Source organism: Hyperoodon ampullatus (assembly GCF_949752795.1).
Source record: "Hyperoodon ampullatus genome assembly, chromosome: 1".
Lineage (NCBI taxonomy): Eukaryota > Metazoa > Chordata > Mammalia > Artiodactyla > Ziphiidae > Hyperoodon > Hyperoodon ampullatus.
Window position 1 is genome coordinate 200,585,134 of NC_136914.1, and position 19,841 is coordinate 200,604,974.

The 19,841-nt window shown below is 41.5% G+C and overlaps 1 protein-coding gene across 2 annotated transcripts in view; it reads right to left on the reverse strand.

The window, feature by feature from the left end:
- Nucleotides 1-19,841, reverse strand: part of DNMBP (dynamin binding protein) — a gene marked incomplete at both ends in the record, with an annotated part of 79,549 nt that overhangs the window by 18,632 nt on the left and 41,076 nt on the right. For both annotated transcript variants that reach the window (XM_079712689.1, XM_079712690.1), the window contains 2 exons: nucleotides 10,575-10,674; nucleotides 11,530-11,723. In XM_079712689.1, coding sequence (XP_079568815.1) covers nucleotides 10,575-10,674; nucleotides 11,530-11,723 — 294 coding nt within the window. The remainder of the gene's footprint in view (nucleotides 1-10,574; nucleotides 10,675-11,529; nucleotides 11,724-19,841) is intronic.

Genomic DNA, 19,841 nt, shown 5'->3' on the forward strand with positions numbered 1-19,841 from the left:
CCAGTCCCTTTTCCGTCAGGCAGAGTAAGGCATTTGCAAGTACTCTCCATATAGGCATGTGATCAGAACCTGTAAAGAGCCCTCAGCTCTCTAAGCCCCAAATCTCCACAGGGGTGAAGAGATCCTTCTACGGCAGCAGCTTCCAACCTTTTCTTTGCATGTAAATACACAGGACTATGAAGTTTATCATATTAATAAATATATTAATTTATAATATAAATTAATATATAAATATATTAATAATATATTATATAAATATAAAACCCCCTGAATCTATGATATAATAATATGTGTATTTCTTTATAAAGCACTGAATAGCAGAACATAGCAATGAATCTAATAATCACCATAATTTCAAAGTATGATGAGTGACACAAGAAACTGGTATAACGTGTTGTTTCTGGTCATTGCTGGAATTTCGAGATACTGCAACAACTTAATGTGATATGAGCATGTGACTTCAGTTGGTGACAAAGTCACTGTTCCCTACAGTCATACCTTAAATCAATGCTAAATTTCTGTTATAAATTAAGAAACTTCTATATAAGTTGGTGGACTACTTGAAATCTACTCATGGACCCCTGGTCTACACCATTTGGGCATAGGAATAATTCCTAAGCAAACTTCCCCAGAGCAATTTCATTTAGATCAGCTGCCTGAATGTGCCGATTCCCTGAATTGTTAAAACTGCTCTTCCTCTTGCCCCTCTTCCCTCTGTGTACTTGGTCCTTCCTTCTTCAGCCTGCACTGCTCCCCAAAAGACAACGTCCTCTCATCCTTGAGCTCCTCCCTCAAAATATGACCCTACTTACTGCATCCCCTATAACTATTTCTCCCAGCTGCTCTGGGCATACACCCCTTCCCTCAGGGAACCCCATCCCTTTCTCTACAAGGCCACCTCTGTTCCCTCCATGTTGTGTCCTATGGAATTCCCTATTCTCGTGCAGAGCACCTTCTATTTAAATGAAATGTATTTCCTTAATTATAGCTCCTTCCAAAAGAGAGCCTTGACTGTGTCCACACAAACCACACTCGCACTGCTGTCCAACTGGCAGCCTTTCTTTGTCTAATCCTGTGACTCAACAAGCACAGGAGTTAAGAGTGGGGCTGCTTCCTTTTGACCCTCAGGGCCACTATGGAATCCCTGAGCCACCAATGTCTTTATCCAGTTTCACCATCCGGTATTTGCCTGTCTTCTCCCCTTCATAGCCATTCCCCACCAGCACTCCCAGAACCCTCACTCTCACACCGGTTACTCTGCACCTCCTCCATTCATGGGTTTTACCCTCCCTGATGGTGACTCTTCTACATCAACTACAAACTAACAAAGCTACAACTTAATTTACAGTGTCTTTCAAATTTGGGTCAAAACCCATGAATGGGTCATGGAATCTCCTTTATGGGTATGATCAGCACATTTTTGAGGAAATGAAATGGAATAGAAAAGAAAATAACAGAAAACATTGAACATAGTAAAAGTAAGCACAGACACACACACACAAACATGTATCCTGGTCATTAGGTAAAATGTATTTCTTTCTGTGGAACATGTTTAAAATTATTAAAAAAAAGCCAGTTCCTTAGATATTACTACATATCCAGAGTCTCCTGGTACTTCTTCTTCATCTCAGCCTCCTCGTCTTCTAAATCATCCAAGCCCTGAACACCTACCATTCTCTCCTTCCCTGTGGACCCTGTCCTGGCTGTAACTAGAATCCTTCTCCAATCAGGCCTATAAGTTAATTCAATGATGCTTTTTCCAGCATCCTGGATTACCCTGGATTTTCACCAAGTTATCCCCTCACTGTATACTTTTCCATTTTTATTCCTGGGTCATAAAAACTGCTTGGAAGGCATACTTTTATTAAAAGGGGAGTTAAGGCGTAGTGCAGAACTGTTTGAATAGTATGCTACTGTTTATATAAATTTTTTAAATGGGGATGGGGGACCAGGGTAGAGAAATACATATGTAATTGCTGTTATGATAAACTATCTCTGGAAGGAGATATAAGAAAACTGGTAACATTAGTTGCTTCCGGTTGAGAAGAGCTGGGTGGCAGGGGACAGATAGAAGAGTTTTCATTAAGCAGTTCTTGGTACCTTTCAAATTTTGTGCCATGTGAATGTATTAAAAATAAGTTACATTTAAAATATACACAGGGCTTCCCTGGTGGTGCAGTGGTTGAGAGTCCGCCTGCCGATGCAGGGGACACGGGTTCGTGCCCCAGTCCAGGAGGATCCCACATGCCGCAGAGCGGCTGGGCCCATGAGCCATGGCCACTGGGCCTGCGCATCTGGAGCCTGTGCTCCTCAACGGGAGAGGCCACAACGGTGAGAGGCCCGCGTACCAGAAAAAAAACCAAACAAAAAACCCACATATATATATATAATATGTATTATATATTAAAATAAATTAAACTTAAGCAAAATAAAACATTGCTTATGCAATTCATGTCAATCTGCCCTTTGCTAGTGGCTCAGTGAAGCTTTAATTTGCCTTCCCTGACTTCTCAGAACCTTCCCTTAACAGACATTCAAAACCTTGTCCTTTATTAATTCCCCACTGAATGCACTGCTTGGCCTCCTGGTGGACCAAGACTGGAGCCCCCAGGCTGGTGCTCTCATCCAACCTCGGCTTCGCCTATTGCATATCACGGTCACTGCACACTGTCCCTCCTAGTAAAGCTCTGAGCCGGCCGGTTCCTAGGCCCTCTCCTCCCCCATCCTCTGCATGCCTTCAGCTCATCTCACTCGGCTACCTAAATCCTCGGTTGTCTTGGGACAAGAAGGAGAAGGGAAAAACAAAAATAAACAGCTGACAGGTTGTGCATTTCTAAGAATTTGTCCATTTCTTCCAGGTTGTCCATTTTATTGGCATAGAGTTGCTTGTAGTAATCTCTCATGATCCTTTGTATTTCTGCAGTGTCAGTTGTTACTTCTCCTTTTTCATTACTAATTCTCTTGATTTGAGTCTTCTCCCTTTTTTTCTTGATGAGTCTGGCTAATGGTTTATCAATTTTGTTTATCTTCTCAAAGAACCAGCTTTTAGTTTTATTGATCTTTGCTATCGTTTCCTTCATTTCTTTTTCATTTATTTCTGATCTGATCTTTATGATTTCTTTCCTTCTGCTAACTTTGGGGGTTTTTTGTTCTTCTTTCTCTAATTGCTTTAGGTGCAAGGTCAGGTTGTTTACTCCAGATGTTTCCTGTTTCTTAAGGTGGGATTGTATTGCTATAAACTTCCCTCTTAGAACTGCTTTTGCTGCATCCCATAGGTTTTGGGTTGTCGTGTCTCCACTGTCATTTGTTTCTAGGTATTTTTTTATTTCCTCTTTGATTTCTTCAGTGATCACTTCGTTATTAAGTAGTGTATTGTTTAGCCTCCATGTGTTTGTATTATTTACAGATCTTTTCCTGTAATTGATATCTAGTCTCATAGCATTGTGGTCAGAAAAGATACTTGATACAATTTCAATTTTCTTAAATTTACCAAGGCTTGATTTGTGACCCAAGATATGATCTATCCTGGAGAATGTTCCATGAGCACTTGAGAAAAATGTGTATTCTGTTGTTTTTGGAAGGAATGTCGTATAAATATCAATTAAATCCATCTTGTTTAATGTATCATTTAAAGCTTGTGTTTCCTTATTTATTTTCATTTTGGATGATCTGTCCATTGGTGAATGTGGGGTGTTGACCAGAAAACTACTAGAGCTAATCAATGAATTTGGTAAAGTAGCAGGATACAAAATTAATGCACAGAAATCTCTGGCATTCCTGTTCACTAATGTTGAAAAATCTGAAAGTGAAATCAAGAAAACACTCCCATTTACCACTGCAACAAAAAGAATAAAATATCTAGGAATAAACCTACCTAAGGAGACAAAAGACCTGTATGTAGAAAATTATAAGACACTGATGAAAGAAATTAAAGATGATACAAATAGATGGAGAGATATACCATGTTCTTGGATTGGAAGAATCAACATTGTGAAAATGACTCTACTACCGAAAGCAATCTACAGATTCAATGCAATCCCTATCAAACTACCACTGGCATTTTTCACAGAACTAGAACAAAAAATTTCAAAATTTGTTTGGAAAAACAAAAGACCCCGAATAGCCAAAGCAATCTTGAGAACGAAAAACGGAGCTGGGGGAATCAGGCTCCCTGACTTCAGACTATGCTACAAAGCTACAGTAATCAAGACAGTATGGTACTGGCACAAAAACAAAAGGATAGATCAATGGAACAGGATAGAAAGCACAGAGATAAACCAATGCACATATGGTCACCTTATCTTTGATAAAGGAGGCAGAAATGTACAGTGGAGAAAGGACAGCCTCTTCAATAAGTGGTGCTGGGAAAACTGGACAGGGACATGTAAAAGTATGAGATTAGATCATTCCCTAACACTATACACAAAAATAAGCTCAAAATGGATTAAAGACCTAAATGTAAGGCCAGAAACTATCAAACTCTTAGAGGAAAACATAGGTAGAACACTCTACGACATAAATCACAGCAAGATCCTTTTGGACCCACCTCCTAGAGAAATGGAAATAAAAACAAAGATAAACAAATGGGACCTAATGAAACTTCAAAGCTTTTGCACAGCAAAGGAAACCATAAACAAGACCAAAAGACAACCCTCAGAATGGGAGAAAATATTTGCAAATGAAGCAACTGACAAAGGATTAATCTCCAAAATTTATAAACAGCTCATGCAGCTCAATAGCAAAAAAACAAACAACCCAATCCAAAAATGGGCAGAAGACTTAAATAGGCATTTCTCCAAAGAAGATATACAGACTGCCAACAAACACATGAAAGAATGCTCAACATCATTAATCATTAGAGAAATGCAAATCAAAACTACAATGAGATATCATCTCACACCAGTCAGAATGGCCATCATCAAGAAATCTAGAAACAATAAATGCTGGAGAGGGTGTGGAGAAAAGGGAACACTCTTGCACTGCTGGTGGGAATGTGAATTGGTACAGCCACTATGGAGAACAGTATGGAGGTTCCTTAAAAAACTAAAAATAGAACTACCATATGACCCAGCAATCCCACTACTAGGCATATACCCTGAGAAAACCATAATTCAAAAAGAGACATGTACCAAAATGTTCATTGCAGCTCTATTCACAATAGCCCGGAGCTGGAAACAACCTAAGTGTCCATCATCGGATGAATGGATAAAGAAGATGTGGCACATATATACAATGGAATATTACTCAGCCATAAAAAGAAACGAAACTGAGCTATTTGTAATGAGGTGGATAGACCTAGAGTCTGTCATACAGAGTGAAGTAAGTCAGAAAGAGAAAGACAAATACCGTATGCTAACACATATATATGGAATTAAAAAAAAAAAAAAATGTCATGAAGAACCTAGGGGTAAAACGGGAATAAAGACACAGACCTACTTGAGAATGGACTTGAGGATATGGGGAAGGGGAAGGGTAAGCTGTGACAAAGGGAAAGAGAGGCATGGACATATATACACTACCAAACGTAAGGTAGATAGATAGTGGGAAGCAGCCGCAGAGCACAGGGAGATCAGCTCGGTGCTTTGTGACCGCCTGGAGGGGTGGGATGGGGAGGGTGGGAGGGAGGGAGATGCATGAGGGAGGGGATGTGGGAACAGATGTATATGTATGACTGATTCACTTTGTTATAAAGCAGAAACTAATAAAAAAAAAAAAAAAAGACAGTATGGTACTGGCACAAAAACAAAAGGATAGATCAATGGAACAGGATAGAAAGCACAGAGATAAACCAATGCACATATGGTCACCTTATCTTTGATAAAGGAGGCAGAAATGTACAGTGGAGAAAGGACAGCCTCTTCAATAAGTGGTGCTGGGAAAACTGGACAGGGACATGTAAAAGTATGAGATTAGATCATTCCCTAACACCATACACAAAAATAAGCTCAAAATGGATTAAAGACCTAAATGTAAGGCCAGAAACTATCAAACTCTTAGAGGAAAACATAGGTAGAACACTCTGTGACATAAATCACAGCAAGATCCTTTTGGACCCACGTCCTAGAGAAATGGAAATAAAAGCAAAAATAAACAAATGGGACCTAATGAAACTTCAAAGCTTTTGCACAGCAAAGGAAACCGTAAACAAGACCAAAAGACAACCCTCAGAATGGGAGAAAATATTTGCAAATGAAGCAACTGACAAAGGATTAATCTCCAAAATTTATAAGCAGCTCATACAGCTCAATAGCAAAAAAACAAACAACCCAATCCAAAAATGGGCAGAAGACCTAAATAGACATTTCTCCAAAGAAGATATACAGACTGCCAACAAACACATGAAAGAATGCGCAACATCATTAATCATTAGAGAAATGCAAATCAAAACTACAATGAGATATCATCTCACACCAGTCAGAATGGCCATCATCAAAAATTCTAGAAACAATAAATGCTGGAGAGGGTGTGGAGAAAAGGGAACACTCTTGCACTGCTGGTGGGAATGTGAATTGGTACAGCCACTATGGAGAATGGTATGGAGGTTCCTTAAAAAACTAAAAATAGAACTACCATATGACCCAGCAATCCCACCACTGGGCATACGCCCTGAGAAAACCATAATTCAAAAAGAGACATGTACCAAAATGTTCATTGCAGCTCTATTTACAATAGCTCGGAGATGGAAACAACCTAAGTGTCCCTCACTGGATGAATGGATAAAGAAGATGTGGCACATATAGACAATGGAATATTACTTAGCCATAAAAAGAAACGAAAATGAGCTATTTGTAATGAGGTGGATAGACCTAGAGTCTGTCATACAGAGTGAAGTAACTCAGAAAGAGAAAGACAAATACTGTATGCTAACACATATATATGGAATTTAAGAAAAAAAAATGTCATGAAGAACCTAGGGGTAAGACAGGAATAAAGACACAGACCTACTAGAGAATGGACTTGAGGATATGGGGTGGGAGAAGGGGAAGCTGTGACAAAGCGAGAGAGAGGCATGGACATATATACACTATCAAACATAAGGTAGATAGCTAGTGGGAAGCAGCCGCATAGCACAGGGAGATCAGCTCGGTGCTTTGCGACCGCCTGGAGGGGTGGGATAGGGAGGGTGGGAGGGAGGGAGACGCAAGAGGGAAGGGATATGGGAACAGATGTATATGTATAACTGATTCACTTTGTTATAAAGCAGAAACTAATAAAAAATAAAAAATAAATAAATATAAAAAAACCAGCTGATTTGTATGGGGGTGAGATTATGGATGTTCTGTTTTCACTTCCTCTTTTATTGTTGTCATAATACACAGGTAATAAAACAAATTGAAAAAAATGTTTGATTAATAATTAATTCCTTTCAGATACCAATCAGTTTCTCTCATTTCTTTCATAATTCAAATTAATAACCTATACATACTTATTTCAAGTGCCTTATGAAACCCTATAAATTGGTTTTTATGCTTTATAGGGTGACCTCTATAAAAATGGGGTCACCATGGCTACCTCTAATCAATGTGCTTCTCCTTCCTCAACCTCCCTGACCTCTGACCTCTCCAATTAAACTGAGAGCAGGACCCCAGGCTTCAGTTTCTCTTGCAGCTGTTCTGTACAGAATTTAAAAGCATATGCAGGGCTTCCCTGGTGGCGCAGTGGTTCAGAGTCCGCCTGCCGATGCAGGGGACACAGGTTCGTGCCCCGGTCCGGGAAGATCCCATATGCCGCGGAGCGGCTGGGCCCATGAGCCATGGCCGCTGAGCCTGCGCGTCTGGAGCCTGTGCTCCGCAATGGGAGAGGCCAGAACAGTGAGAGGCCCGCATAACGCAAAAAAAATAAAAAAAAAATAAAAAAAATAAAAGCATATGCAGAGATGACAGAAAAGACCTGAGTCTGAATGTCAGTCCCATCAAGTACTAGCCATGTGACCCTGAGCAAATTACTTCCTGCTGTAAGTCTCAGTTTCCAATCTGTAAAGTAAGATTAATAGCAGCTAAACCTCATAGGGTTATTGTAGGCAACAAGTGTGATAAAGCTTGACATGCCTTGAAAGGGTGTGTGGAGTACAATAAACACCGGAGAAATGTTAACAAAGTTGCACTATCACCTAACATCCCACAGCCATTCCTGCAGGAGGGCAGAGCCCTGACTGTTCTTATGTCCATTTCTCTCCCAGGAGAGTCAGGTTAACACCACCTAGCCTAAGTCAACATCATGAGCCTATTCCCCTCTCTAGTGATGTGTGTAGGCATATGCATGTGACCCAGCTCTGGCCAATGAGAAACAAAGAGAATTCTGTTGAGGGGGCTCTGGAAAGACTGCTTACTCTTAAACGACGCAGGGTCAATTTTTCCTTCTGCTAGATGTTGTGATGTGTGTAGTGGAATGGCTAGAACTGTGGTAGCATTTTGTCACTATGATTCCAATAATACAGCAAAGTGATAGGATGTCCCCTCCCATAAGGCACCAGAGCTGGTCTATATGACCAACAGAATATGGCAGAAGTGATGGTATATAGTATCTGAGATCAGGTTATAGAAGACACTGGGGGGACTTCCCTGGTGGCGCAGTGGTTAAAGATCCGCCTGCCAATGCAGGGGACACGGGTTCGAGCCCTGGTCCAGGAAGATCCCACATGCTGGGGAGCAACTGAGCCTGTGCACCACAACTACTGAGCCTGTGCTCTAGAGCCCACGAGCCACAACTACTGAGCCTGTGTGCCACAACTACTGAAGCCTGTGCACCTAGAGCCCATGCTCTGCAACAAGAGAAGACACTGCAATGAGAAGCACCCCAGCGAAGAGTAGCCCCGCTCGCCGCAACTAGAGAAAGCCCGCGCACAGGAATGAAGACCCAACGCAGCCAAAAATAAAAATAAATTAAAAAAAAAAAAAAAAAAAGAAGACACTGGCTCCCATCTTGAGCTTCCTCTTCCTCTTGGATTGCTCACTTTGAGGAAAGCCAGCTGCCATGTCCTGAGGTCATGAAGATGGTGAAGAGGCTCACATGACAAGGAACTGAGGCTTGATGAGCTGAGTGAGCTTTTGGAACTGGATCACTGACTGAGCCCCAGATGACAGCAGCCCAGATAACAGCTTGACTCCAACCTCATGAGAGATCCTGAGCCAGAATCACCTAGCTAAGCCACTCCCAGATTGCTGAACCACAGGAAAGTGACCTAACATGTTTCTAGTTTTAAGGCACTAAATTTTAGTATAGTTTGTTACACAGCAATAGATAACTAACACAATTCCCTTGTTTATAAGAAATAATTGTTTTTCAAACATTTTGACAATGACCCACATGAATAAATACATTTAAAATCATGACTCAGGGCTTCCCTGGTGGCACAGTGCTTGAGAATCTGCCTGCCAATGCAGGGGACACGGGTTCAAGCCCCGGTCCAGGAAGATCCCACATGTCGCGAAGCAACTAAGCCTGTGCGCCACAACTACAGAGCCTGCGCTCTAGAGCCCGCAAGCCACAACTGCTGAGCCCGCGTGCCACAACTACTGAAGCTCACGAGCCTAGAGCCTGTGCTCCACAACAAGAGAAGCCACCGCAATAAGAAGCCTCCGCACCGCAACGAAGAGTAGCCCCTGCTCACAGCAACTAGGGAAAGCCCGTGTGCAGCAATGAAGACTCAACGCAGCCAAAAATAAAATTAATTAATTAATTAAAAAAAAAAATCGTGACTCAGTACACATATACAAAGAATTGGAAAAAAGTTTCAAAAACTATAGTTATTATTTATAGTACATTCTGATATTTTCTATTAGTGGAAAAATATATATTGGGTGCTAATTTTTTTTAGAGACCATTCAGTAGTTTTTGTTTTATTAATAAGACTATAAATAAAGAAAGGCATCTTTTTTTTTTTTTTTTTTGGCCACATGGCTTGCAGGATTCTTAGTTCCCTGACCAGCGATCGAACCCAGGTGCTCTGAAGTGGAAGCTCAGAGTCCTAACCACTGGACTGCCAGGGAATTCCCAAGAAAGGCAACTTTTTGAAGATCAATTCTCTACGGCATTTCTACATGACTTGGGACAGCTCTTGTCCCAGATTAGATTTCCAAGGATGTTTACATAAACAGAAAGCCTTGGAAGATAGAGATAGATTCTCCTTCCTGGACAGATGGCAGGTTTGTTCCTGACCAGAATAACAATGTCTTCCTCCTGCACAAAGTTGGACGAATCTGCCAGCAGCCTGCTATAATACTGGGGTTTATCTAAGTGTGATTGGTTCCTTAGCTGTAAGATAAACCCACTGTGTTACTGGGTTCTAAACTGATCTCATGACCCACTAACAGGCTGCAACTATTGGTCTGAAAAACATCATATCATGTGACAACAAAAATTTCTTCTATTGCAAGCATCCTCTATCACCTCAAGGTATATAAAAGGAGAAGCAGGGGACCAAATAACCTTCGAACTAAGTAACTAACACTTAATTTTCCTAGCAAAACTACTCAGTACCAGCTGGGCCCTTCTCCCCCTGCCTCCTACCTATGAAGTTAAAAAAACAAACAAACAAAAAAACCTGCTTCTGAAACAATGGCAGGGGCTCATACCTACGGCATCGCTGATTTCCAGATCAGCCAATAATTGCTTTGAGACCTTAATCACCATCTGCATATTTCCAAAAAGTCCCTCAAAATCAATGTTTGGTATCTGAGAAAGGAAAACAAAACAAAGATGCATAGAAATAAAATTAATGGCATATCATTCACGTTAGGAACATCTCTTCAAGGATGACACAAAAGCTGCTCAAGGTTATCTTCACTCACTCTCATGAAGTTTCCAGAATGGGAACAACTAACATCGCCTTTAGTGTCACCGTCTGTCCTTGATCCAAATACTTTCTGCTCCCCCCTCCCCCACTACCATAGTAAAATGACCGTAGAACCAATTTCTATAATTGTACTGGGACGCAAATTCCACCCAGTACCCAAAATCGGATGGCACCGTCCACTTCTTAGAGAAGTTCTGTGAGTGACTGCTCCAGGAGTCCACACTCAAGCTGAGCCCAAGTGGTCAAGTAACAAGCAATAGGATTGTAAATCCCTGGGATACCATTAACGTTTTTTCCCTGTCTTCGGCATCTAAGAGAGTGTCTAGCATGCACATATTAGTAAGACTTTCTGGAATAAACCTTATACAATCAGGTGCTACAGCCAGGTAACCCACCATCCCCAGACTTCATTATATTATTGCACAGCCTCCCAGTAAAGTGACAATCCCAGACTCACTGGAACTGTTTTCAGGAGCCACAGAAACAGGAAATGTCCTAGGAATTATTGCAGTAACTTAAGTTAATAAGTTAATAATGGACTTGATAAGTGACAGGATGGTGAAGGCTTAAGTTGATGGCATATGTAAACTGGGGCCCTTGAATTAAGAGCAGCAAACCCAATAAATTTTATTTCAAACCCAATAAATCTTTGTGGTGAAAGCTCCCGTACCCTAATGCATCAGGCTTGGAGAAGCACGTTCAAGGCAAAGCTAACTTTCTCCCACAGTTCCCACCTGTGCCTGCTGCAGGGGTACCATGATCCGCTCGATACACATTTCCAGATCCCGAATGTAGTCTCTCTCCGTCTGAAGAAGTTCCTCTATCACCTTGGCTCTCTTCTCCAGCATCCTCTGCTCTGGGCTTTCAGTGGACACAGACCCAGAAGGGGCCACTAGTGCTGAAGACTGGGAGGAGAGGAGTGTCATTTCTAGAAAGGAAAAGAGAACTGGTCAGTAGCTCTGGGTGTAAAAGCAGGCCTCTGCAATAGTTTCAGTTGAAAAGAACACATTCTCTGAGAACCAAAGGTCTCGCAATTGTCAACCATCAGGAAATCTGATCCTCAAGTCAGTTCTAATCATGAAGATGAAAAGCTTAGAAAGCCATCCCTGCAGAAAGAACTTCTCCCATCTGCAATACCATTTCTAGAATCTGTCCTAAAAACAAGTAGCTGGCCCATTTTATGAGGACAAATCAGTGTCTACAACCTCCTTGGGAAAGGTTGAAAGAGGTGCTGTTCTTAAAAAGAACTGCTTGGTTAAGAATCTGCCAGCCAATGCAGAGGACACGGGTTCGAGCCCTGGTCCAGGAAGATCCCACATGCTGGGGAGCAACTAAGCCCGTGCACCACAACTACTGAGCCTGAGCTCTAGAGCCTACAAGCCACAACTACTGAGCCCGTGCGCCACAACTACTGAAGCCTGCACGCCACAACAAGAGAAGCCACCACAGTGAGAAGCCCGCACACTGAAATGAAGAGTAGCCCGCTTGCCACAACTAGAGAAAGCCCGCGTGCAGCAACGAAGACCCAACACAGCCATAAATAAATAAATAAATAAAAAGAACTGCTTTCACTTAGTTAGGTATAAAACCCGTTTCATGAACTTAGCAGCAGAAATACCAAGCTGGAAGTTACAAATACTGATACAGCACATTAAAAAGAATATTATGGGGAACATAATAATGCCAACTAAGGGAAAGACAAAAATTAGGTAGGAATTATCTGTCTGAGATCTGGGTGACTGTAGGGCCTACCTTATTCCAGTTACTGTGATGGTGGATTAATATTAGCATGTAATAAAATATGTAAAAATTGTTTAGATTCTCCCTATCAAAACATTAATGAAGGGGACTTCCTTGGTGGCTCAGTGGTTAAGAATCCACCTGCCAATGCAGGGGACACGGGTTAGAGCCCTGGTCCGGGAAGATCCCACATGTCGCGGAGCAACTAAGCCCGTGGGTCACAACTACTGAGCCTGCGCTCTAGGGCCCGCAAGCCACAACTACTGAGCCCACGTGCCTAGAGCCTGTGCTCCCTAACAAGAGAAGCCACTGCAATGAGAAGCCCGCACACCGCAACAAAGACCCAACGCAGCCAAAAATAAAAAAAATAAATAAATTTATTAAAAAACAACCACCACCACCAAAAAAACATTAATGAAGGCTCACAAGCAAGTTTTGTTACTTCAAATGTCCTGGAAGATACAAATGTCCTATAAGTAGGAAGTTCTTTAATAGTATTTTCAATGAAAAAAACCTCTATAGAACCATACCACATGATCTAAGAATGAAAACAAATATGTATTTTGTCATTAGCTTTTACAAATACCTGTTACTTAGATACATATGAGGAGAGAACTATTATCTTATACATAAGATGAGATGGCATTTGTTCATTTAAAATGAATGTTAAATGCTAAAATAAACAACTGAGAAAATTTCAACAGTGAAACAATCTCTGCCGTTTATTTCAAATTCCTTAAGATCCACTTTAAAAAATGACAAATTTGCTAAGTAAACATACTGGCAAGTCTGAGTATGATTACAAAAATATTTTTACCCAGATCTAAGAAGCAAAAACACAAGTGTTCAAACTACTTACGGAAAACTAGGCTCTCACAGCAGATTTTAGTCTCCAAAAACCTTCCCCACTGCTCCTTCTCTAAGAATTTAGGAATTCCAATGTTTAAAAAGTGTAACCCAGATTCTGGTTTCTAAAAACCACTCTTCAGTAAAAGGAACCAGAATTCTTCATGTGAAAAGGGCATGGAGCCAACTTGAAGTAGCTCCCACTGGCCAAATCTGTACAATTTGAGTATCAAAATAACTAAGCACAGCAAAGCATTGTAATCCATTGACTAAAATAAGAATCCACGAGCTCTTATTGATAGTATATAAGTATATAAATAAATGGGGGAGAAGAGAAAGCTCTTTCTTATGGCAGAATGTCAGCTAATAAATATAGAACAATGGAATTAGAAAAATCAGTATTTTGCAATCATCGGAATAAAATTTGGTTCAGGCACAAACCATCAGTGAATGATTCTGGTGTTGGTGGTAGGGTTTTGATGATGATTGGGATATCTACATAGTTTTGAACTAGTTATTATAAATTATTTATTACAAAAATGAAAAAGTGACTCTAGAGTTGAGAAGTGGGTTACACCATAACCTAGTAATCAAAATTAACACGACCAATTAGGGACAAATAGACATCATGTGCTTCCAAATGTCATGTCTAGAAATAACACAATATCCCTATATAGAATTCCAGTCAAAGATGCATAATCTGAAATGAATCTTGAGGAAACATCAGACAAACCTAGGGGTTTGCATCCTTCAAAATGTCTGTCATAGGGGGCTTACCTGGTGGCGCAGTGGTTGAGAGTCTGCCTGCCAGTGCAGGGGACACGGGTTTGAGCCCTGGTCTGGGAAGATCCCACATGCCGCAGAGCAACTAGGCCTGTGAGCCATGGCTGCTGAGCCTGCGCGTCTGGAGCCTATGCTCCGCAACGAGAGGCCGCGACAGTGAGAGGCCCACGCACCGCGATGAAGAGTGGTCCCTGCTCGCCGCAACTAGAGAAGGCCCTCGCACAGAAACGAAGACCCAACACAGCCAAATAAATAAATAAATAAATAAATTTTTAAAAAAAAAGTCATGTCATAAAAGAGGAAGCCTGAGGAGCAATTCCCAATTAAAGGTAACTGAAGGACTTCCCTGGTGGTCCAGTGGTTAAGACTCCAAGCTTTCACTGCAGGAGGTGTGGATCCCATCCCTGGTTGGGGAACTAAGATACCACATGCACATGGCGCAGCCAGGGGGGGAAAAAAAAAAGGAAGAAAGAAAGAAGGAAGAAAAGATAACTGAAGAGATGACAAATAAATGCAATGTGTGATCCTGAACTGAATCCTGATCTGGGGAAAAACTGCTACAAAGGACATTAACAGAACAAGCTGACGAAATTGGAATATAGACTATAGATTGGGTGTATGATTAAACCAATTAAAAATTTCCTGAAATGGACAGCTACATGTGGAAGAATGAAATTCGAACATTCTCTAACACCATATACAAAAATAACTCAAAATGGATTAAAGACCTAAATGTAAGACCAGATACTATAAAACTCTTAGAGGAAAACACAGGCAGAACACTCTTTGACATAAATTGTAGCAAAATTTTTTTGGATCCATCTCCTAAAGTAAAGGAAATAAAAGCAAAAATAAACGGGACCTAATTAAACTTAAAAGCTTTCCCACAGCAAAGGAAATCACTGACAAAATGAAAAGACAACCTACTGAAAGGAGAAAATATTTGCAAATGATATGACCGATAAGGGATTAATATCCAACATATATAAACAGTTCATACAACTCAACATCAAAAAAACAAACAACGCAGGACCTCCCTGGTGATGCAGTGGAGAAGACTGCGCTCCCAATGCAGGGGGCCCGGGTTCGATCCCTGGTCAGGGAACTAGATCCCACATGCATGTCACAACAAAGAGTTCGCATGCCACAGCTAAGGAGCCTGCCGGTGCAACCAAATAAATAAATAAATATTTTCTAAAAATCCAAAAAACGCTATTTCAAAATGGGCAGAAGAACTGAATAGACATTTTTCCAAAGAGGAAATGCAGATGGCCAACAGGCATGTGAAAAGGTGCTTAACATCACTAATCACGGGGAAATGCAAATCAAAACCACAATGAGATATTAACTCATATCTGTCAGAATGGCTATGATCAAAAAGAACACAAATAACAAATGTTGGCAAGGATGTGGAGAAAAGGGAACCCTCCTACACTGTTGGTGGGAATGTAAACTGGTGTAGCCACTGTGGAAAACAGTATGGAGGTTTCTCAAAAAACTAAAAACAGAACTACCATATGACCCACCAATTCCACTCCTGGGTATATATCTGAAAAAAACAAAAACACTAATTCAAAAAGATATATGCACCCCAGTGCTCATAGCAGCATTATTTACAATAGCTAAGACATGGAAGCAACCTAAGTGTCCATCAACAGATGAATGGATAAAGAAGATGTGGTGTGTATACATATATACACACACACAATGGAATACTACTCAGCCATAAAAAAGAACAAACCTTTGCCATTTGCAGTAACACTGATAAGACTTGGAGGGCATCATGCAAAGTGAAATAAGTCAGACAAAGACAAATACTGTGTAATATCATTTAAAAGTGGAATCTTTTTCTTTGGCCGCTCCATGCGGCACATGGGAGCTTAGCTCCCTGACCAGGGATTGAACCTGCACTCCCTGCGTTGGAATCTCTGAGTCTTAACCACTGGACTGCCAGGGAAGTCCCTTATATGTGGAATCTAAATACAACAAACTAGTGAATATAACAAAGAAGAAGCAGACTCACAGATACAGAGAACAAACTAGTGGTTACCAGTGTGGGTGGGGAGGGGCAATGAAAGGGTGGGGGAGTGGGAGGCACAAACTGCTGGGTATAGGATAGGCTCAAGGATGTACTGTACAACACGGAGAATACAGCCAATATTTTTGAATTACTGTAAATAGAAAGTAACCTTTAAAAATTGTATTAAAAAATTTTTTAAATAAAAAAAATTCCTGAAATGGCACATCTATTGTGGTCATGTATGAAAATATCCATATTACACACTGGCACTTACTAAGGGGCATGATATATGCAACCTAGGCTCAAACAGTAAAGAAAAAAAGTGTGTGTGTGTGTGTGTGTGTGTGTGTGTGTGTGTGTGTAGAGAGAGGGAGAAAGTGAGCGAGAGAGAAAATGAAAACAAAAATATGGCATAATGTTAAATACTGGCAAATGTGAATAAACGAGGATCTGTGTACCACTGCAATTTTCTATAAATTTGATATTATTCAAAATAAAACTTAAAAAGACATAATTAGAAAATTTCTTTCTTTTTTTGGTAGAATGACAAAATTTCAAGCATAACTCTTATTTCATCAGAAATTAAGTAAATTATGATTAAATTAATTGTAGTGTACAAAAAATTGATTTTCAATGGCCTTATTTTAAATTTTCTTCGTGATTTCAAAGCTACAGAATTTCAGTCCCAAATATGGTTTCAGAAGCAGTAAGTTGAGAAGAGAAATTCACCTTAAACACAGGACTAAAAAGCTCTGGAAAGGGAGAACACTCACTGAATTCCTACCACGTGCTGGGCGCTTTACGTGTTATGTCCCTGAACTCATTTAATATTCACATCAAAACTCTGAAGTAGTATTATTATTCCCATTTAACAGATAAGAAAACGTAGGCTTTGAGAGACTGACCAACTTGTCCCAGCCTATGTAGTGAGTAAATGGCAGTTCTGGAATTTGAATCTAAATATATTTAAATCCAAATCCTGTATTTAAATCCACTTAATCCTGCACCATTCTGCCTCTCTAGCAGGGAATCTCCATTTAAAAAGGTCAGGGCCTATTTGCTTCACATCTTAAAAATTCCCTGGAAACTATTATCTCTCAGGAATCAAAGTTCTATTAATTATAATACTTGAAAGCATAAAATACCAGCAAGCACTCATCAATTAGAAGTCAGCAACTTACAACCTAAGAGACTCAATTAGATTTTTATTTATATTTAAAAAGAGAAAAAGAAATGGTAACAATTCTTCTAAAATATCAGCATGCTATTTTTTTTCCCTGCAGGTGGATTTATAAACTCTGGAACAGGCTTTTAAAAACAAAAAGGAAAACAGTTTAGCTGAATCAAAAATCCCTGTGGGGTGTTTTTGCTAAATTGTAGTTTCCTGGGCACCACCCCTGAGATTGATTCAGCAAACCTGGGTGGATCTGCAGTTTTAACAAAATGCTAGGTGCTTCTGAAGATGCAGGTGACCTCCAGGCTCCACACACACATGAATTAATACTCAAGGATTAAATCAAACTAGGAATACCTGGCTTGAAATAGCTGCAAATGTAAAACTGTTTTCCATTATTCCAAATATAGCCTAGGGGAAGGAAAATGATCTACAATTTGACTATCTGGGACACCAAAGTGAGAGAGTGGGCCCCTCACCCTGAAAGCCTTTGAATCCCGCACTCCCCCACTCTTTAACTGGGGGAACCCTGAGAAAGTCCATTTTCACCTCTGGGCCTCAACGTCCTCATACGTACAATGAGGATAATAATACCTGTTTTGCAGAACTGTTGAGCAAATTAAACAAGGTAATTACTCAACACAAGTTACTTCTCCCACAACGGGCCAGAAAATGCCACCTGTACCAGGTTAGGGTAAAATGCACCGAAGAGAAATGGTTCAGATACCATAAAATTCCACTTTTCTGTAAGAACAATAAAATCTGGGGATGTGGAAGCACATGGAGGAAACTGAGGCCCAGTACCAGCCTAACAATAAAAGTTGCAGACTAGCCCCACTTATTCCTAGGTCGGCCCGGGAGGCGTTAGGAGATGGGGCTGACTGCACAAACTTACTACTGTGATAAAGCAATTAGGGATAGGCTGTTTTTTTTCTTTTGTCCCACCCCATCCCCTCCCCCGCAAAGTCCCCATTCCACTCCTTCTCAAGATATCCTCACCCCCTCAGGTTAGTGCATGGTCCCAGGCTCATACCTCAGTGTTCCTAGGAAGCGATTCAGTTAACCTGCAGCTTCCCACAACTCTACCAACCACATTCCAAAGCAGAGTTAAAGAGAAAAGCCGCTCACTCTTCCTTTGCCTTTGAAAGCTGGCTCCGTCTTTGCTGGGGAAAATCTTTGAACCCCGGCGAGGTCCCAAGCGGCACTTGAATGAGGCGGCTAACTGTTCTACCTGCTTTTGTGAGGCTCCAGCAACCCCAGAACGTACCTGCAGCGCCAAAATTCTGGTGCAAATGTTCCCACGGGTGGAAGGGCTGGCAGGCAGAGTAGAATCTTCCCAGAGCTCTGGAATGCTCCACAACCCCCTAAAATCCTTTGAATAGGGTAGGCATTTCCCCCAGGCTTTCCCATATTTACATATGAATCGTCCCGAGTCCTCCGGGCTATCACAACAGGGCCTGTTCTAAAGGACGGAGCTGGAATCCTCCACTTCCTGGACTGAGATGCAGAAGAGTGGGCCCAGCTCTGCTCAGACTCAACGCCTTTTCCCTATTAGCTTTCCTTTCCTAGTCCTAAAACAGCCATAACTCCACTTCAGGAGGTTTCTTTTTAGGTTTGTTTTTTTTTAATGTATTTATTTTATTTTTGGCTGCATCGGGTCTTTGTTGCTGTGTGCGGGCTTTCTCTAGTGGCAGTGAGCAGGGGCTCACTCTTCCTTGCGGTGCACGGGCTTCTCAATGACGTGACTTCTCTTGTTGCAGAGCACGGGCTCTAGGTGCACGGGCTTCAGTAGTTGTGGCAGGCGGGCTCAGTAGTTGTGGCTCGTGGGCTCTAGAGCGCAGGCTCAGTAGTTGTGGTGCACAGGCTTAGTTGCTCCGCTGCATGTGGGATCTTCCCAGACCAGGGCTCGAACCCGTGTCCCCTGCATTGGCATGTGGATTTTTAACCACTGCGCCACCATGGAAGCCCACTTCAGGAGTTTTTAATCACGAGTTTTATCTCTTTTTCCTACCCCTTGCTACATGTTGTGTTTTTCTGGATACTCTTTTCAGGGAAGCAGTCTTATGATAAGAGGCAAAGATGTAAAGGGGCAGCATTTGTCTACTTTTCTGCCCTTAGGACCTCTCATTCGGCAGGCAGTCCCTCTTCCTGGCCAGGCACAGGCCTCACTTTCCCCCCGGGCTTGCTACTCTAGGTACCTTACCCTAAAGCCATCAGAATGCAGATCTTACCTGGCTGGTCCCAGGACAGCAAGAACGGCACAGAGTAATTCACTGGAATTGGGAGCCATGCTCACAGCTCACAAACATTTACATTTTAAAAGAAAGCGAGGGCTCCCCTGGTGGCGCAGTGGTTGAGAGTCCGCCTGCCGATGCAGGGGACACGGGTTCGTGCCCCGGTCCGGGAGAATCCCACATGCCGCGGAGCGCCTGGGCCTGTGAGCCATGGCCGCTGGGCCTGCGCGTCCGGAGCCTGTGCTCCGC